A 21764-nucleotide genomic window follows, 5' to 3' on the forward strand; every position below is an offset into this window, starting at 1 on the left:
ACTTATTTCCCTTGACCTCTGTGTTTTTAAGATTATATTTCTTAAAAAACACTGCATTAAAAATATACTGTGATAGCACAATATGGTTTGGATAGATAACATTTCTGGTTCCATCCTTGCCACTGCCAATTTTTTTTTTTAATATGCCAGACTACAACTCTTCCAGTCAGCTATATTGGCAGCTGTGCTGGCTAGAGATGGTGGGAAATGAAATCTCAACTGCATCAGTCAGTCAGGCCAGGATTACGCATAAGCATACACGTTCATAAATGCAGAGACCCAGTATGTTTAAATAACAGTTGGTTCAAGCCAAGGATTCATGATGCACATAAGCAGAGTGATCTCATTAGACAGCATGAACAGGAGACAATGGAGTGTTTTGTATGACTGTTAGCACAAAATGCCCCAAGAATGATGTAAGAGCTAAACAGAAGCTTCTGAGAATCTTGAAGCAAGGTGGTGATGACAGCTAACCTTCCCTATTGTTTTTTTTGGCTCCTAGCATGTGCCATTAAGACACATGCCTTTTACTATCACAACCAAGCAATAAAAATGACAAATGAAAGAGGGGAAGGATGGGGAAGAGATGGAAAAGTAGCAATTCTGTTTTACTACCAGCAATTAAGCACCAGTGCTTTATTATGGTCATGGCCTATTTGTTACAGATACTCCAGGGCTAAATAGACAAGCATGTTTCAGTCTGTAAATTATTTTTATAGGCTTAGAAGTCTCTGCCTTTCTGCAATCCTGAATCATTAACTATTCCCAGATGATCACACTTCTAAATTAGTTGAAACAGAATTTGTAGTGGTTCATGCAGGAAAAGGTTATAAATTTTCAGATCCACTGCCCACACCTTCATAACAGAAGCATAGAAACTTCATGGACACAAATACTCAGGATTGTCTGTGGATTTCATTCAGCTACTAGTATACCACCATGAAAAATGGGAATGTATCATACTATCTTTTCATTTGAACAGTTTTAGAAACAGCCTGTATTGAAAGGAAAGAAAGTTGAGAAGACTCGTTTTCTAAAGTATGTGCTTCTGAAAATGACATTTGATGGCATAGCATGCAGTTGCAAAATGCATCCAATCCAGATGCTGCAAGGCACCATGTATTTATTCCATAAATAGCACCAGTAATCCTTAACTTTCAACAATTGAGTCTAAAATTTCTGTTGTTAGACATTTGTTAAGTGAGTTTTGCCACATTTTATGACCTATGACCAGTTAATTGAGTCCCTGTAGTTGTTAATAGCAAGGTTGTTTAGTGAAACTATTGATTTTGCTTGTCAGGAAGTCGGAAAAGGGGATCACATGACCCCAGGACATATGAACTAGTTACCAAGCATATGAATTTTGATCATGTGACCATAGGGATGCTACAATGGTGTTAAAGTCATGTCACTTTTTCAGTGTCATCGTAACTTTGATGGTCACTAAACAAACTACCATTAGTTGAGGACTACCTCTACATTAGAATATTTCATTAACATATTGTTAAGAGTTTAAAAGAACAATTCTCAAAATGTAGGGAGGAGGGAACTGGGAAATGTTAACATGTACAAGGCTGCTAAACAGAACTCTTTTATTAGTAGATTTTCTTACAACCTCCTTTCTTCTTTGTATATACAGACACTGAATATATATTTGTATAGTGTACTGATGACTTTCCTTTCTGAATTTGGGAGGTCAAGGAAGGCTATGATACATTTAGTTTTGCGTAAAAACTCCTATCAGCTTCTCTCAAATTCTAGTAAAAAGTGCAACCTATCACATCAATTGTAGCAATGACCCAGATCAGGTTAAGCTAACAGCACAGCTACACTAGATGTATATGCTTAGAACAAATAGGTAGTATCACTAATTGGTAGGAAAATGCAATTTTCTAGAGGCAGTTTGTGAAATGGATTTTATCAGCAAAGCAGAATTTATTATGGTGGAAGGTCAGAATCTTTGTTAGATCCTACATCATAGAACAGTCATAAAATCAATTCTGCTCTAACGGCTATACTGAGATATCCAAATATGCAGGCAGAGTATTCTGTATCAATTGTGGCAACTGTACTTCTATATGGGGGAAATGTGTCTAACTAGTATGCCAAAGTCAACTGTCAAAATGTTCCCATCACTTCTTCAGGACTCACCTCCAGTTTCTTCCTTCTGTTTCTCAGGATGGCACAGAATATTACTGTGACCACTGTCAATATCAATACATATCACTTTCCTCTGTCCACTCCACCCCTGCACCAACCAGGGAAGAAGGAAGCAGAAAATGAAAGGCAAAGGGGCAAATTGAATGTGCTAACATTCCCCTTTAATAACCCGACACACTAGAATTACAGTGGCTTTATGTTGGCCAGGGATTTGCAGGAGTCACTGGAGAGGCAGAGTAGAGTTCATTGCTGGGCAGGCCCTGGTTGACAACAATAGGATCAGTAGTGTCCCTGTTACTTTTATTACTACTACTATTAGCATTGGTGGGTTTGATGGTGATGGTGGTGGCTTTATTAGTTTTTCCTTAAAAACCAGACCCCAAGTGAGTTGATCCTAGAAGAAATATCCCAGGCCTGGCCAAGCCCCTCCCCCTTGAGCCACAATGCCTGGGGCGGAGTGAAGGCAGCTGAGCACCCTGCTCCAGCCTTCCACCAGTCCTCAAGAGCCTCCCCCATTTAATAAATAGTTACGGTCAGAAGCCGCAGTGCCCAGCAGGAGAGGAAAGTGGCCTGCAGATCTCGCAGCTGAATAACACTGCATTTGCAGGAAGGAATGCCAGAGCACATAGGGAGCCTTCTGTTCTTAGCAGCAAAACCACAGCTCCCAGAAAGACCGATGGGGTCCCACACAGTCAGGAACAGGTGGCTACCCCAACACAAGGAGTGAGACAAAGAAGCAGCAGTAACCTCAGCCCTCACCCCACAGCAGCAGAGAGAGAGCAGTGAGGGAGGTACAAGGATCTGGTGAGAAGGTGGCTGCTGAAGCTCCAGGCTGGCAGGGGGCAGTAGGGTGAGCAGTTGGGGAGAAAGGGGAGAAAAAAGATGGAAAGGACCCCCTGCCATTTCTGACTCCTGTGCCCCCTTGAAGACAGCGGTGTTGGCCGAGTCCCTTTAAAGAGCTAGAAGGGAGATGAGGGGAGGGAAGGGGGAGCAAGTTTGTGCCCGGAGCCAGTCAGTTTTATTTGAGGCAGCGCTCAAAGTAGGTGGAACCAATATATCCACCCCGCATCGAGCGCTGGACATTCTGCTCAAACAGGCGTCTGTTGTTCTGGAGTACTTCAGCAGCCTCTTTGTTCAAGGGATCTTCAGGGTTTGGCTCCTAGAGAGGTAAGAAAACACCATTAAATGCCAGGGTTTTGTGGTTAAAGACTTTCATGTACAAGGAGTCCATTTTAATCACAATGAAGAATAAGCAACAGCATCTTTTTCCCATTTTACTTAGATTCTTTAACTATCTCTTTAAAAAAATCAGTTTTCACCCACTATAATTTGCCCTGTATTTGCCAGCTAGCATAAGCAGTACTGCTGAAGAGCAGACCCTTCCAAAATTATTGGGCTATAAAAGTGAGGGCAGGAGAATTGTACATTAAGACTTGCAAAATTAATGTCAGCCTTACTGGGTAGACCAAACAGAAAGTATCACCAGATAAGTTAATTCTACTTTATTATAAAACTACATTAAAATAATTTTACAAGTTTCAAAAGTATAATTTTCTTGCTAGCACTTTTACAGACTGATAATTTAAGGAGTATCCCTCCTATGGAGATCTTGTTCTGTCCTCTATAAGCAGCTGTGGCTTATGGTTTCTGATTTCTGGTCATTCCCTAGGCAGCTTCTCTTCATCTGATCTTCCAAGGTCATTCTCATTTATCTTTATACCAATCAATCAAAACTGTAAGATGAACCAGAACTCCCAATATATGAGTTACTATTGTAGAATGGATTCCATTATAGAATGGAACTGCTTTTTGGAAAACAATCTCTTTTTGCCAATAGACTAGAAAGTTAAAAACCCAGAGGAATTTTTGTACTACTTCACATAATTTGTGCAAGTCAGGCTGTCAAAAATTCCATTTAATACATTTAAAAATGCATGTATATTGCTTATTTTTGTGGGAAAAAATCTATACACTGCTTTCTCTACTTTATAATAACCTGATTTTAATTATATTTCAATGCTCTATAGATATGCTACAAATAGCCAATTCATCCATCTTCTTTAAAATGATTAAACTTATTTTTGAAGATGAAAACGGACAATATGTTATTAATACAATAGGCTGTTAAGCATTGGTTACACGATAGGTTATGGAATGCCCTTTTCATATAAGACATAAATATTTAGGCCAAGGGGATTTAAATCTAAATCTGTTCGAAACATTCCAAATTATATTTCTCAAATTGAAATGACAAAACTAGAAAAATATTATATTTGATGTAATAATTTAAAATGAATTCTGTTGAATTAATTTTTTGGAATGTAGTCCTAGCATCCCACTTCAAGGATATCCCACAATCACATGGATATTTACTTAGTTCATGAAGAATGTCTAGGTGAATGATTAAAAATTTCATTAACTGGGACATTCTGAATCGCCAAATATATGATGCTATCTTGGAAATGATGTAACTGATGTAACATTCTCCAAACATAGCATTTTAGTTAACAGTATACAAAGATACTATACTGAAAAACAGAAGGGACAAGATAAAAGGGTTTTGAGATCACGCTTTTGGATAGTATAGAAAAGTTCCATTTCATTGGAAACAAATGCTTTAATTGTGAGTAGTCAGATTTATTCAGAAAAAAACAATATTAGAAAGCTAAAATTTGATTTAAAGCACTCTACTTGAGTGCAAACGTTCTCATATTGGCCACACCCTATAAAATCTTCCAACTGTTTTATTTTGCAGTTATTATCAAGTATAATCTTGTGTACGGGGAAATTCCCCTTCCAACTGATAGACAGAACATCAGATACATCTTCCCAAAATGTAATGATACAAACTTGCTTTTATTTCATTCACAATCCATCTAACCTAGAACACTACAGATTCTTCAGGAGCACACCATGCTTTGCTTATTGTATCATTTCTCCCTGTCAATCTTACATTAATTCTTCCTGCCCAGGTCAAGCAGGAAAATAATGCTCTAGTCTTAGTACCACTGTTTCACACCTCCTTTCCACATATACTTACCAAGAAGAGATACTGCAGGCCATAAATTATAGAGTTTATTGTTAGTACAGGCTTCCAGTCCTCTCTGTGGGTCAGAAAAATAATGAAAAAATGAGCTCAGGCAAGTTTACCCAAATGAAAAATAACAAAATAATATTGATTTAAATTCACATTATTAAAATAAAATAAAATTGTATGAAGAGTGATCCAAATTGAAAATATCCCAATATCCCAAATCCTTAATATCCCAAAGCCTTAAAAATGAAGTCAACAGTTCTTAGACCTTTGAAACATAAGACAGTATTTAATTACATGGAAATGTAATTAAAAAACGACAATATCCCAAGAGTAAAATTTTTGTCAAGCTTCTAAAAGGGTTGTTTTTTTCTTACCCTTTTAATTATGATGGCATAACAGGATTAAAAAAAAAACAGAATATACCGTATTTTCCGGCATATAAAACGACTGGGAGTATAAGACGACCCCCGAATTTTCCTGTTAAAATATAGGGTTTGGGCTATACTCGTGGTATAAGACTACCCCTCTTCCAACGCACACCAAATAAAAATTAAAAAAACATCAACTAGCTCACCCACAATGTAAAAGCAGCTGTGCTGGACCCAAAATGGCCCCTGCAACAAGCAGGAACCTGACACAGCCACAAAAAGCCCCCAAAAAAACAACTTTCACACTTTACACACACAAAATTCCACATACAGCTTTGTGAGATTTTGTGTGTTTGTGTAATTAGAGTGAAACACTACAGAAACACACTAAATCTCAGAAAGCTGCAGAAATATTATTTTATTTTAATTTATTTTTATTTCTATATGAAAGCTAAATTTAAAACTTCCTAAACTTTAAATGGCTAGGTCTAAAAAAGAACAACTAAAAAAAACCCAATTAACTATTTTTTTTTAAAGATCCCAAAGGGGGAAAAAACTTACCCAATAGAACAGGGGTCTCCAACCTTGGCAACTTTAAGACTTGTAGACTTCAACTCCCAGAATTCCTCAGCCAGCTTTGTTTTGCTGGCTGAGGAATTCTGGGAGTTGAAGTCCACAACTCCCTGCCTGCTTGATTGCAGGCAGGGAGTTGCTTGCTGATGGAATGGATTCAGGCAAGCGAAGCAAGGTAAGCAGCTAAGGCAGTGGTTCTCAACCTTCCTAATGCCGCGACCCTTTAATACAGTTCCTCATGTTGTGGTGACCCCCAACGATAAAGTTATTCCTAAAACCATCAAAAATATGTGTTTTCCGATGGTCTTAGGCTAGGGGTCCCCAACCTTTTGGACCTCAGGGACCACCAACTTCATAATTTTAAATTTCACGGACCACTAATATGAATCCAGTGCGCCGCTTGCTGAAGCACCTAGATTCCCAGTATGGGATGGGGTCCTTCAGGCACTCTCCCTCCTCTCTGTCTCTCTCTCTCTCTCTCTCTCTCTGTCTCCCATTCTTTCTCTCTCATTCTCTCTTTCTCTCTCTCTCATTTTCGCTTTCTCTCTCTCTCTCTTTCTCTCCCACTCTTTCTCATTCTCTCTCCCCCCTCTCCCCCCCACTCTCTCATTCTCTTTCCCTCTCCCCCTCTTTCTCATTCTTTCTTTCCCCCACTTTCTCTTTCTCTCCCCTCTCTCATTCTTTCTCCCCTTTCTCATTCTCTCTTTCTCTCTCCCACTCTCTCTCATTCTCTTTCTCCTCCCTCTTTCTCTTTCTCCCACTCTTTTCTTTCTCTCTCCCCCTTTCTCTCTCTCCCCCCTTTCTCTTTCTCTCTCCCCCTTTCTTTCTCTCTCCCACTCTTTCTCTCTCATTCTCTCTCTCCCCTTTCTCTCTCTCTCCCCACTCTCTCTCGCTCATTCTGATTCTCTTTCATTTTGTTTCTCATTCTGATTCTTTGATTCTCTTTGATTCTGTCTCTTTCTCTGTCTCTCATTCTCTCTCTCTCTCTCTGATTCTGTCTCTTTCTCTCATTCTCTTTCATTCTGTCTTTCTCTCTCTTTCATTCTGTCTCTTTCTGTGTCTCATTCTGATTCTCTCTCTCTCATTCTCTCTTTCATTCTTTGTCTCTTTCTCTCTCTGTCTCATTCTGATTCTCTCTCTTTCTCTCTCATTCTCTCTCTCTCTCATCTCATAGGCCAGCCAGTGTCTTGGGGCTGAGAGGAAGTCAAGCATCTCTCTGAGAGACTGAGGGCCGGAAGAAGTGTGGGAGCGAAGCACTACTTGAACTTGTGCGGCATGAGCATTCGCCTTGGTATATTTGGGCCAGCCGATGGCCAAGGCAGCCCTCATCTCTCTGCTGAAAGTGCAGCATCAGGATTCTGCCTTGGTATATTTGCGGCGCAAGGCAGCCTTCGTTTCCTGCTGCTTGGGACTCAGAGCGGTAAATGGTGACTGGTCCGGGGAGCAGCTGGATTTTGCTCTCCATTGCGGATGCCAGATCGGCCCCCTGCAAGTTCTCATCTCTCGAGGAGCCCAACCAAAGTTTCCAGCCCCGCTTCAGGGAGCGCTCCTCGAGAGACGAGAGCTTGCAGGGGGCCAATCTGGCATCCGGATTAGAGAGCAAAATCCAGCTGATCTCCGGATCAGACGCCATTTACCACTCTGAGTCCCAGGCAGCAGGAGACGAGGGCTGCTTTGCGCCACTGGCTGGCACAAATATACCAAGGCGGAATGCTGTTGCTGTACAAATGAAAGTAGTGCTTCACTCCTACAGCTTCCAGCCATCGCAAACGCCGCTTCTTCCCGCTTCTACCGCCCCCTCCCCCACCGCTACAACAGCACCATTCATTCCGGATGGCGAGGGCTGCGCTCGTTTTTCTGTATTGCACCACCTGCAAAAATACAAAAATTTCTCCGCGGACCAGCAAAGGACCACCGGTTGGTGACCACTGTCTTAGACCACCCCTGTGAAAGGGTTGCTTGACCCCCAACCACTGAGCTAAGGTAAGCAAGCTGGAGGGGGGAAAGTTTTTCCCTTCTCCATGGCTCTGGCGATCCCAGCTGAGTTGCCTGATTAGCAGATCATCAGAGCTTGGATCACCAGAGCCATTTAAGGCTCGTCAGAGCCTTTCGGGCTGGTCTGCCTGGTTACAGGAGAACGACACCCGGCGTATAAGACGACCCCCGACTTTTGAGAAGATTTTCATGTGTTAAAAAGTCGTCTTATATGCTGGAAAATACGGTACGTTTAACATTCCAAATACTTTTTAAAAATCAGCAGTATTTAGAAATACACCCACTAGAATGGAAGACTGCCTTCCCTAATCCATGCTGGCTGCAGCTGAGGGCAGTGCCAGTTCAGTATATCCTGGGGGCATCAGGTTTGGCATGACTTTTGCAAGCCCTCATCCACACTCCTTTTTTTTTTTTTTTTTTAATTTGATTTATATGCCGCCCTTCTCCGGAGACTCAGGGTGGCTTACAATGCACTAAGCAATAGCCTTCATTCTTTTGTATATTTATACAAAGTCAGCTTATTGCCCCCATAACTGGGTCCTCATTTTACCTACCTTAGAAAGGATGGAAGGCTGAGTCAACCTTGAGCCTGGCGAGATTCGAACCTGCAGTAATTGCAGGCAGCTGGTCTTAATAACAGGGTGCTTTAGACCACTGTACTACCAAGGCTCCTTAGTGTAGCTAGATTCATAAACACAAAACTATAATGATATGTGTTTGGCTTTGCCTGCATTACATGAATACAACCAACATACCTTAGCACAGAAGTCAACAACTGCTGAAATCTGGAGATCACACCTAACATTTTGTGTGAAAACCAAGGGCCACAATGGATGGGCAATGATGCAAAGTGGGTGATGCTAATTATTTTATTTGTTTGAAGGGATTAATTAATTGTGATAAATTGTAAAACTTGAAGTAAATTTTATGTATTTGTCTTAAGATGATGAAGAAACTGTGCTGCCAATTTTCAGCAAATAATGGTCAAAGGCAACTCTGGGAGCCACAGAATCCCCAGGCAAAGGTTTGCCCACTCCTTGTTTCCTACGATCTGTGAACCATGTTTTATTCAGTAAATGTAATTCATCAGTCAGTGAATACACATTGCCTCAAAAAGCATTATACCCAGTTCAAAAATAAAAATATTTTATAAGCTGTTTGATATTTCTGCAATTTTGTTCTTAAAACTTCCTCTAATCCTGCAAACAGGAAATAATATATAGGAATGAAAGGAGAATATATAAGAACATCAGAACATGTTTTGTACCTGAGGATATTTAGGCAAACATTGCCTTCTAAGTCTATATTTGGGTGATACACCATAGTCTCACACTTGACTTTGGGAGGATCATGTGGGTAACCTTGCCCGACCTGTAAGCAAAACACAAAACAAAGACACCATGTCAGTTTTTTCATGTTCAATATTGTCCATTCAATGTTCCTACCAAAAATTTGGGCCATCTATGTAACTATATATGGCTTTCCCATTCTTCACTAATTTTTTGCCAGTAGATTTGGGGTTTTGCCATATCTGAATGGAACAAAAGGTAAATTATATTTTGAGGCACGCAATGCGCCAAACTAGAATGGAGAAACAGGAGAGGAATCCTGGCTTCTCTATCAATGTACACAATGCAATGTGTCCGGATAACTGATATCCCATTCATTCAATCAAGATTTCAATGTGAAGCATTTGTTTATAAGGCTGTTTTAATTACACAGTTTTGTTTTAAGAACTTGATTGTAGAGCAATATGAAAACAGTTTGGTACAACTAAATTGCTGAAATTATAAGCTCCAAATCCTTACAAGTTCGAATGCTGACAAAGATCCAAATAATAACCGTAGAGTAAAATAATGAACCATATATACTACTCTGAAATTTGGAAGGATGCAATAAAAATGCAATTGTTTCAAACACAGTAGCATTTTTTTCATGAACCCTTAATGCTAAAATCTTAAATACTTTCCCTGAATTGAAGTACTGTAAATTTTTGAAAACTTTCCAAGTTGCTTCCCATAAGAGTCCTTCCCTCTAATCACTTTATTTAAAACTGCTTTAATATTTCATTTTTGTCACCTCAGGAAGGAAAGACTAATTTTCCCTGGAATTCTCAGCAGAAATGTGAATATTAGACTCTTCCCTTTCTCTTCTGACAAACAGCCATAAAATTTCCTAATTTCTAGTAGTTCTGACTCACTGAACAGATTTTTAGCAAAGTTAAGACAGAAATGGCAGACATTGCCACAGCATAAAGTTTCCTGCTTTCTTAATCTCCAGTTAAAGACACAGGTTTTCTAAAGTTTCTGTATTAGCATTATTTTAATTCAATTGTTGTAAGATTTTTATAGACTTACTTTTAACACAAAAGGAAGTATAATAGTTTACCGTAAGCATTTTTATTAGAAAGATTGGCAAAAGTTCTTCTAATATATAAAAGCAATTCAAATTCAACCAATTTTTGGCTGTCCTGGTCTTTAACAAACCTACATATTCTGACATGTATTAATATTCATTACTGGATTTTCTTTAAATGAAAATTGAAGCTATTGGAATGTCAATATACACCTATGAAGTATACGCTGAACATATGTACAAACAACTTATTGGAAGACTATGGCATATCTGCCTAGCAAGCCAGTTTATATTTCAGACAGTTAATACATCATGGAAGCAATTTCTTCAGGTATTATTTTAAGAAACAAAAATTATAATAATGGATCTGAGTTCCAATCTCATTATTTGTGCAGAAAGTTGTGAGATCACAGACGGTTGTCATTGACTACCACATGTGCCCAATAGGCCATTTTTGGGACATGTCATTTGAATCACAATGATATTTTAAGTGCAGCAAACTGGTTAAATAATCCATAATTCATAAGTATGATATATTCCAAACACAAAATGTCATTTTTTTCATATCCAATTAACTTACAATTAATTTTGAAACACAGATCATTTCAAGTTTCTGAAAATCCATACACAGAAGCTGATCCAATGACCCTCAGACAGTAACTATTAACAGTTGCTTTTTTCCGCAATAATTCAGGACTATTTCTAATTATTACTCTTTTCAAAATTTGTTTCATTCTCAGCAACTGATTTATTTTATCAACACCCTTTAACAGGCAAAATATCTAGGGCAAACTTTGTTGATGACTCCTCCTCATCTTTATCATAGTACCAAGCATACTTGGGATTCTACACAATTGCTCATTAAGGATTGGATTGGAGTCCCAAACACTTAAGAGATTCTCCCCACTTCAGGAGCAAAACCCAGCTCCATTTTAAGTAAAAAACAGTGAAGCACAAAAGATATTTCATTTATGGAAACTATAGTTCCCAAACTCTGCCCTTAATTAAATTGTTCTTATGCTGACATCATTCATCCATATGTTGCTACCCAAATTGCACAGGGATGGCTGAAATCCAATGAATGGTATTCTCCATGTTATTTTGTGGACCAAAAAAGCTAATTATATAGTACTTGCCCTATTGGATGTCTTAGATAGGGAGCAGACACAGATTGCTTACCTTAAAGCTGAACACAAATTTCCCACCTTTATAGAATCCCTGAAAGACAAACATTGGATAATTTAAGCAAGTATATTTCCCAACAGAAGGAAACAACTCTAATAAATTTCAGATGTGGGAAAATGGGAGGGGACAGCACTAAAGTTACAACAAAGTAGTTCTCTTTCCAATCCCCCAACACAAACCATCAAATTCTCCAAATGTTTACATTTTAGGATATATATCTTTACTTCACATTTCAAAATCCTAGAAATAATCACATACCCAATCTAGAATAGGCCTAAAATACACAGAAAATAGGGAATTCTTAGCTGCTTAGCTTTACATGCATTTCTGCAAGTAAAGAAGCAAAAAGGCTAGCAGACAGGACTGTACTCAGAAAAGGACAGAGTATTTATTTGCTAACATTCCGAATGAGATTGTACTCCATTATTCTGGATCAAAGAGCAATCTGGGAATGTTTCCTCACAAGAAAAGTTGTCACACAGATTCATCATATGTGTTTTAAAGTTATCGCATCAGATTCTATATTTTATCAGATATTCTAAATATCTATTTCAGATATTCTAAAAATAGAATATGTTAAGTTCTCCTTTTCATCCTCTCATCCAACATTCTCCCCGCTTTAGAATAAGTTATTTTGCGAAGACATTTTGCCTACCTTTGTACAAAATGGACTACCCTGCATTTAAAATGTGAACAATTTTAAGCAATAATAATGGACTTAAAATACAAAAGTAAAAATATCACAGACATATACTGATATGAATGCCAATATCACAGGATACATTGGTCTACTGCAGGGCTGTCAAACTCGTGGCCCGTGGGCCGGATGTGTCACGTGCTGACCACACCCACGCCTGGTTTAGCGAAGGGCAAAAAGTTCTGATACATCACGTGACACCGCCATGATGATGCACATCAGGTCTACTGAATCATCCCACTCATAAAGTTTCCCAACCAATCATTTCTTAAGACCAGCATCTGAAGAGATAAAACACTGATGTGTGGTCAAAGCCATTTACCGTTGATATAAAAAGTCTACACACCCCCGTTAAAATGCTGTTTTTTGAGATGAAAAAAAAATCAGACCAAGGTTTTTCAGAATTGTTTCCATCTTTAATATATGTTGTATAAAACAAACTGCAATCTCTTTTGGGGAGGGGGGAGAATAACAAAAACAAATATATAATAATATGGCAACATTAAGCATGCACACTCTTAAAAGTAGGGAGGTGGCTGTGTTCAGTAGTAACAATCACATTCAAGCTGATGTTAATTAGTAGTTAGTACACATCTGCCATAACTCTAATCAAGGCCATAGAGAGTTCAACTGTTCTAGTAAGATTTTTCTGACATTTATTTAGTTGCCTTGCACAGCAAAAACCATAGTCTGAATAGAGTTTACAAAGCATCAAAGGGATCTCATTGTTAGAAGGTTTTTGAGATGCAAAAATATCAGCCCAAGATAAATCGGATCTCAGAAATCTGGCATTTTAACATGTATGCAGGTTTTTTATATGAACCATTTTTTTTTAAGCCACACTTTGCCTTCTGCACAGGTAAATTCAAAAAAGCCAATTTTGAGAAATCTTTTACTATAATTACCCTAAAAACAAAAAAGTAAAATAGGTTTAATACTTATGGTGCAGTGACAAGCTAAGAAGGGTATGCATAAGAAGTAAATATATATATATATATGGCAGGATGTAAAGAACATCAAGAGGGAATTTCCCAGACAATATCATCCCTCTGATGCACTACTCTTCACAATTTCAAATACGAGAGCTCTAATGATTAAAGCTATTTTCAGTAAGTACTTTTTCTCCAAACAAATTATATCAACCATCCGTTATACAGAGGAAAATATGAAAGGGAAGGTGAGAGAAAGTCCACCAGCACTGGGCACAGCCTATTAACTCACTAATAATGGGGTTTCAGGATTCAAATAGCACAGTATGCTGTAGCATGTGCATTACTTACCTCATCAGGACAGATAACTAGCTTAAAATTGAGAAGATCATCCTGGTCTGAAAAGTCTATTTCACATGTTTTCGGCAAATTCAGTTCATTTATATCTGTCAGGAAAAGCAGAAGAAATTGCCAGTTTAGAGAAGGCAAGATGGTTAGAAATTTTTGTAGCCAAATCAGTAGAAAAGTAAGCGTCTATTCCTAAACCAAAATATGTAATTGCTCTTTATGTTGATCATTAACTAAAAACTGATACATTTCTCTGAAAACTTTCAGAAAAAAAAAGAAACCTAAGTCAACAGTTTCCTGACCACAAGAACCACGAGGAAAATTTGATCCAATCTCCTGATGTTCTAATCTTCCTAAAATGGATCGAGGATAGCTTTTTGGAAATTTAAATTCACTGTATATCTTACAAAATGAAACAAAATGTGCTTTTGCACGAGAACTGACAACTATTAAGGGACAACCAAGTTACTATAACATAAGACAGTATGTTATAGGCATGGTTTAATATGAAAGAGAAGAATATTAGTTATTTTAAACAGAATATTTGAAATTATAAAACACAGCATGTATCCAAGATAGAATAATTAATAGAAAACACCTCATAGCTTATTCTAACTTCAATGTTTATAATAAAACAAGTGGAGTGGGTCAATAGCTAAAAAACCTTGTAGAGGAAGGACAAGGGGGGGGAAATTATCAGCAACATGCAGTTTGAAAAAGTATTCAGAGATCTTCAAATTATTGGAGGCCATTTATATTGTTTATAACTCATCCTGTAAAGAAAACCAGACAGCCTTGGTTTTGTGACCCTGAAAAGGCAGACTCCTAAGATAACAAGAGTGTTCTGGCAGCAAAAGGAGTCATGGTCTTTCCATGAACTCTGTAAGCAGCCACTACGCAGACACACTTGGCCTCCCTTAAAGGACTTGCTGGGGATCACTAGATAAGTATGCATTAAGAAAAGATATGCATTAGGAAAAATATGCATTAAGAAAAATATACATTAAGATAAATATACATTAAGATAAATATGCATTAAGATAAATATGCATTAAGAAAAACCGAAACACTAAGGCACGAAAGTGAAAATAAAACCGTGATGTCCATCCACAGGAGAAGAGGAATCCCTTGGGTGGGCCAAGTTTTAATCCTGTCGACTCAGGTACCCACAATTAAAACTATCGGAGGACCCCTGTGCGGCACAGGAGGAGGAGAAACAGGAGGAGCCCCTGCCCTCGCCGGCCCGGCTTTTGTTCCTTTGCCCTTAAGAGACAAGCGCAGCCGCCCATCTGTCCCGCTAACCTTTCTGGATGCGGAGCTGAGCGGCAGACGCTTTCTTGCTGGAGCCTTTGGTGCCGCCAGCCGATTCCTCCTCCTTCTTCTGCTGCTTCAGCGAGAATAGCTTGATCATCTTGGCTGGCTCGGCGGACTGTTCCTTCGCCCTTCTGACCCTGGCTTCGGCCTGTCCCCCAGTGGCTACCGCAGCCAAGCCCAGCCCAAGGCTACTCCGGTCTCTTGAGAAAAGAGAAGGAGGGAAAGGTAGGGGGGAATGGCGATTCCCGCGGCCTGGCCGCCCGAGAGAGACGGGACGGGAAGGGCGGGGAAGCCGGGCGAGGGGTGAGGGGGAGAGGAAAGGAGACGGGGAGGAGAGCGAGCCAGGGAAAGGGCCAAGCAACCCGGGCAGCCCCGCCTCAGAACGCCGCCGCCGCCGCCGCCGTCGCCTCCGCCGGTGCTGCTTTTTCCTATTGCGGGATCGGTGTGTGAGTCGGACAGCAACGGACGGCCCTTCCCGGAAGAACGTCGGCAACTTCCGTTTTATACCCTCAAGCCCCGCCCACTTGCCGATTCTCCGAAAGGACTCCAATGCATTCGCTGGGAGGCGAGTGACGCTTCGGAAAGCTTTCCAAAGCGGAGGGTCTCAGCCTTCTTCGACTTTTTTTTTTTTTTTTTTTTAAAGTTGCTCTCGTGGTTTTCCGATTCGGCTTTCTGTTTTCTATCTCCTCGGGCTTCCGGCTGAGGAATCCGAAGCAGGGATTTCCGCCCGGCATTCGACTCTCAACTTAGAATTCTGGGACTCCCCCAAGAGTCACAGCATCAGAGCGCTTTTCTAAAATGTCCGGTTCCCAATTGATTATGCGGGGCAAGCGTTGCGGAGGAAGTTGGGGGTGGGGGGGGAAGAGGGAGAAAAACACTCCAGGACGTTTTTTTTATTATTATACTATAGTTGCTTAAAATCACGTCTCAGTAAATGCCCTGCGAATGTTGAAAGAGAAGCAAATATGCTTCTGCCGGCCCCGTTTTGCGCAGAGCGTTTGAGCCTGCCTAACAAAAGTCGTCCACGTGCGTAACGGAAATGAGGGTCTGCGAGGAAATCTGTCTTGCTTTGTCTCTTTTACGTTCAACTGTGCTCACGCCGCGGTCAATGGGGAAACGTTTCTGCTTTAACTCGCCGATCAAGCTGGCGCAGAAGAAAGTTTCCAAAGAAATCCGTATATGGATAGATTCCGCTTTCCTGCAAATTAGCTTCCCAATTGTTTCATGTTTAACAAAGTTATGTATGGGGGAGTAGTTGTTATACCCATGAGCCTGCGATAGTCCTTGCATTTTGTCAAATGTATTTTAGTCCTGATGAGTGAATCTAGTCCTGATGAGTAACTAGAGTTGGAAGGGACCTTGGAGGTCATTTAGACCAACCCCCTGCTCACGCAGGAGACCTGTACTAGGGATTCGAACCCCCGAACTGCGGACCTTTCTGATCGACAAGCTCAGCGTCTTAGCCACGGAGCCACCTAAATAGCTTTATTTTCAAGATTTCTTCTGCCCCTTTCTTACACATTCTATAGTTTTTAATGAGCCTCCCACTATTAGTGTTAACACTTCGGAACTACTTTATATACAGCTAATCCTCAATTTAGGACCGTAACTGAGCCCCAAATTTATGTTGCTGAGACGTTTTAAGAGAATTTCATCCTATTTTACGATCATACCACATCTGCTAAGTGAATCGGTGGTTAATTTAGTAACACGGCTAACCTGGCTTCCCCATCCACTTTTGCTTGTGGGAAGATTGCAGAAGCTGATCACATGATCCCAGGACACTGCAACCTTCATAAATATGAACGAGTGACCATGGGGATGCTGCAATGGTCAGAAGTGTGAAAAACATGTCACTTTTTTTCAGTGTCATTGTAACTTTGGTCACTAAATAACTGTTGTAAATGGAAGACTATATTTGTTTTCTGCGGTCACATATTGCTCAGCTTGAACGGAAAAAACTTTTGGAAACTTTCTTCTGCAGAAAATTGGGTTTTGAGGTACTTCAAATGCTATTTTTTGCTCTCGTCGAAGTTCATTTAGGGTCCCCAGCTAGATGCAATATGTAGCCAATCTCTTGGTGCCAATCAAATAGATTAGTACTTCTGAGAAATTACTTTTAAGTTCATCCCAGGATTATAGGTTAGACTATGAAGTGACAAAGCTATCCCAAAAGACAACGGGAATTAATTTGGTACTCTTGTCAAGGAAACAATACAAACACCCTTGAAGCCACAATAAATTTGACCAAGAGTTTTAGTCACGGCTTATTCTTATTCTTTTGATCCACTGGAAGCAGTCTTCTGTTTATGACGATTGGGAAGTTTCAGTTGTCAAGCATGGCAGTTGTAAAGTGAGCAGGCTAGATTTTATGATCTTTCCACCAGGTTTGTAAAGCAACTCATTGCATTTAAGAGGATTGTATCTTTAAATGAATCTGACTTCCCCCAGCTGTGAAGGCCACGACAGGACCCTGAGATGCTGCAGCTCTTGTGAATGCATACCTGTTGCCAAGTGCCAACATTTTGATCATGCAACCTGGGCAGGCTGCCACAGTAAAGTACAAAGACTGGTCATAAGTCACTTTTTTCAGTGGTTTGAGGACTACGTATAGGCAAGCTTTCCCATGGATATGCCAATCTGTCTCATATAATATTATTCTGCCAATATTTCATCATTGTAGTTTTGTTTTTTGGCATAATGAACAGATTTCTCCATATGTTTTTCCTGTATACTAGTTCTTTCAGTTTGTTTGAATTACTGTCAAACTATATGGCAAAATCCCTCTATACCAGTGGTTCTCAACCTGGGGGTCGCGACCCCTTTGGGGGTCGAAAGGCCATTTCACAGGGGTCGCCAAAGCCCTCTCTTGCCCCCCCCACGCCTTCACTCACCCTCACCCTCTGCCTCTGTTGGATCGCCCTGTCGCCGCTTACCCCGCCCACTCCCAATCTATTGCTGCCTCCGGAGTCCCAGCTGATGGCTAGAGGGAAAAAAAATTTTAAATTCTTGCCAGGAGGCTTCAAAGAGCTAGCTGCAAAGAGGTAAATTCCTGGAGCAAGTTTTTTTCCCCCTAGCTATGCTGAAAAGAGAAAGCGAAAGCAGGGTCTTAGCTGCAACGTGACAAAATGAGGCAGAGAGATTTCTTTTTCTTTTTCCTCACCAAAAAAGGTAGGTACAAAACTGCAAACAATGGGAAATTTAGGGCAAGAGGAGGTTCAAGATTTTAAAATGCAAAAGAAAAAAAAGCTCTATTTAACTAGGGAATTGTAATAATTGAGATACTATTAATTGTATATTGTATTGAAAGCAGAAACAGTTAAGTTGTGGTTTGGAGGAATATATGGGGGAAATTATTTGGTTTATTATTATTGGTAAATATAATTAATTGATTTGTAAGAAATTGGATTGCATGGAAATAATTGGAATATTCATGTTCATATTGATTAATATACAAAAAAAGATAGTTATATAACTAATTGATTTATATTAAAATGTTGAATTTGTATTAAACAACTGTATTACATAATTAACCAATGTGAGGATGGATATGAAAATAGATGACAATGCGAAGGGGTATAATATAGAATAGAAGGGAAAAATTGAATTTGATTAAGATTAGAGATGAGGATGAAGGGCAATATTGGTTTTTAAAAAAAATAGATTATTATTATTATTATTATAATATTTAAATTTGTATACCGCCCTTCTCCCAAAGGACTCAGGGCGGTGCACAGCCAGATTAAAATACATACAATACAAAATTTAAAATAATTTAAAACAGAATTAAATCCAATTGGCTTCCCAAAGTATTTAAAACCCATTACCCCTTAAAAACCCTTTAAAAATTTCAAGCCAGCCTGGCTTGCTGGAATAGGAAGGTCTTCAAAGCTCGACGGAAGGTCCGGAGGTCCGGGATTAGTCGTATTCCTGGGGATAGCTTGTTCCAGAGGGCGGGTGCCCCTACAGAGAAGGCCCTCCCCCTGGGGGTCGTCAGTCGGCATTGCTTGACCGACGGCACCCTAAGGAGGCCCTCTCTGTGGGACCGAACTGGCCGGTGGGAGGTTATCGGTGGCAGAAGGTGGTCTCGCAAATGAGGAATATGGTAAAAAGGAAATATAGAAATTGTAAATTTAATTGAAATGACTAAATACTGTGTTGGAAGAAATATCCTTCTGGGTTCTGCTCCAAGTGGGGGAAAAGACACTGGAAACATGGAGACTGCTTGGAAAGATGGTTTAATGGTGGACAGGATCACATGGCTTGATGGGGCCCATTGTGTGTTTCTGTTGCTATTGTGTTGCAAATGTCCTTTGACAAAGGATTGACTTTCTGCCTCTGGCCCATTAACAAAGGGTGGGGGGCAAAGGTGGGAGCTGCTTTGTCTGTAAAATATGCTTCTCCATTTCTCATCCAGGGAAATATTCTGCCTTTTTAATATTTCCCAAAATATTCCATTCTTCTAGGAAAGGGGTGGGTGCTAACCTCCTACAACTTTAAATTTGTGGACCGACCAAATACTCTGTTCAAAGAAAATGCGTTGTATGTTTGTATGTGTGTTTCTAATTATTGCTATTTATTGCTATTTGTTCTCTTTTATTCTTTAAAGTTTAACAATTCACTCTTTATCTTAATATCTTTATATTTGTTTGGGGTTGGCTTTCTTCCCTTTCATCTTTTTTATTGTACAGCAATCTTTCTCCTCAAACCTACCACCTCTGTCTTTTCTTTCCTTACTTTCTCTTCCCTTCTTCTTCTCCCTACTTCTTCCTTTCTCCTTCCCCTCCTCTCTTCCTCCCTCTTACCCTCACTCCTACTCTAATTTCCCTTCCCTTCCTTCATCCCTCTCTATTGCTGTATCCTTTTATGCATATGGACTACCCAGAGGGCTGAAAAATGTGATTTCTGACAGGTCCTCGCACTTTTGACCAGTCCTCGAACTTACGACTGTCCTCACAATTTATGTTTTTGCCCTATCTTGTCACCATGGTGAAGAGAAGCAGTTGTGAAATGAGTGACACGGTTGTTAAGAATGGTACAATGGGCATAAATGATGACCAGTCATAACTGCGAAGACCGGTCAAAAGTGCGAGGACCTGTCAGAAATCACATTTTTCAGCCCTCTGGGTAGTCCTTTTGTGCACAGGGACTACTCAGAGGGCTGAAAAAGTTATTTTTGACTGGTCCTGGCACTTTTGACCAGTCCTCGAATTTAAGACTGTCCTCACATTTTACATTTTTTGCCCTATCTTATACCATGTTGAAGAGAAGCAGTTGTGAAATGAGTGACATGGTTGTTAAGAATGCTGCACAGGCATAAGTGTGAGGACCAGTCAAAAGTGCGAGGACCTGTCAGAAATGACTTTTTTCAGCCCTCTTGAGTAGTCCCTATACACATAGCCATGGCCACCTGGTCACATGACCAGCTAGCCATGGCCACCCAGTCACATGACCAAGCCACACCCACAAAATAAGCCACACCCACAGAACCAGTAGTAAAAAAAAATTAGAACCCACCCCTGGTTGGGGGTCACCACAACATGAGGAACTGTATTAAAGGGTCGCAGCATTAGGAAGGTTGAGAACCACTGCTCTATACTTACATACTTAAGGATGAAATATTTGCTCCTAAGTTTCTAAATTTACCAAATATTAGTAGTTTCTAGGATAGCTGGAATTGGTATTTTCCATTTTGGAAATACTCTCATTTGCTTTAGCAGGTCTTCACACTAACCTACTAGTTCCCACAGTTCTTATAGGGTATACTTTTAAGAATTCACAATTTAATAAATGTAATGTCCTATTGTGATCTTTGAGGTTTTCTCAGAAACTACTCTTTCCAACACTACTTCCATGTGCTTTAGTAAATAAATTAAAAACCTTATTAACTTTTTTTTTTACTTCCTGGCAGTGTCTCTGCTCCAAGTCTCGTGATCCAAAATTTGCCATTTGCCCATAGGAAATGTTTGTATTCTAAAATCAGTATTACCCTTAGCCCTCTCATTTCCACTTACCGGCATTTTATATACAATCCTTTTTATAGCTTAATTGCATAGATATTACATGTATGATTTCATCAATCCTTGCTTTTAATTTATTATAAGTTGTATTTGAAAGGCATCAGGTTGGGAAAAACCATTTCCACATCCAGTTATGACTCTGCAGTTACATTAACTAAGAACACTTGCTGGAGTTTTAAGAAAGCCATTCTTCGCTCACTTGACTTCCTTTTATTCTGAAGTCAAGATGGAAAAACAGCTTTTTTGTGTGTGTGCTGCTTTTACACAATTCCAGTTCTGGCATGTTTGTTGCAGATTTTTTTTTCCACCAGTATGAATTGAGCTTGGAGATCTTGAGCCAGGAATTTCAAGATAATAGACCTTTTCTTTACTTTTTGATTTAAAAAGAAATCTTGTTCATTTGCTGTGTAGTTAAGTTAGTATGTTGCTTTAATGTTTTAAGAAACAGGATGAACTTAACCAAAATAAAGAAAGTTAAATCTAGCTTATGTCTTTAATCCAAATATGCACAGAAAAGATCCTCAGTTTAATGTTGTTAATTCCACAAAAGATGAGAAGTTAGAAACACCGGAGTACACATCTCAAGACGGGGCTAAATTGGGAAAATGATAATTGTAAGGTTAAACACAAAAGTACAAAGAGTGATCTAATCAAACGTCATTTAAGCATGGCATCATATAAAGGCAGACTTGATTACACTTACAAACCAAATTATTATCTTTTAGGTAATAGCAACCTCCTTACATTAATAGTTATAAAATGTTTCCAAACTGACAAGACACA

At 39.5% G+C, this 21764-nt stretch overlaps 1 protein-coding gene across 1 annotated transcript; it reads right to left on the reverse strand.

The window, feature by feature from the left end:
* Positions 1-1578: 1578 nt before the first annotated feature.
* On the reverse strand, positions 1579-15756 carry UBE2M (ubiquitin conjugating enzyme E2 M). Its single transcript, XM_034423133.3, has 6 exons — positions 14950-15756; positions 13651-13745; positions 11668-11706; positions 9401-9504; positions 5201-5264; positions 1579-3319 (listed from the first exon to the last, which is right to left on the reverse strand). Exons 1-6 carry the CDS (start codon positions 15056-15058, stop codon positions 3179-3181), a joined length of 552 nt encoding a protein of 183 aa, XP_034279024.1. The 5' UTR covers positions 15059-15756; the 3' UTR covers positions 1579-3178.
* Positions 15757-21764: the final 6008 nt, after the last annotated feature.

The sequence above is a fragment of the Pantherophis guttatus genome, chromosome 4 (assembly GCF_059756535.1).
Source record: "Pantherophis guttatus breed Tessera chromosome 4, ASM5975653v1, whole genome shotgun sequence".
NCBI lineage: Eukaryota > Metazoa > Chordata > Lepidosauria > Squamata > Colubridae > Pantherophis > Pantherophis guttatus.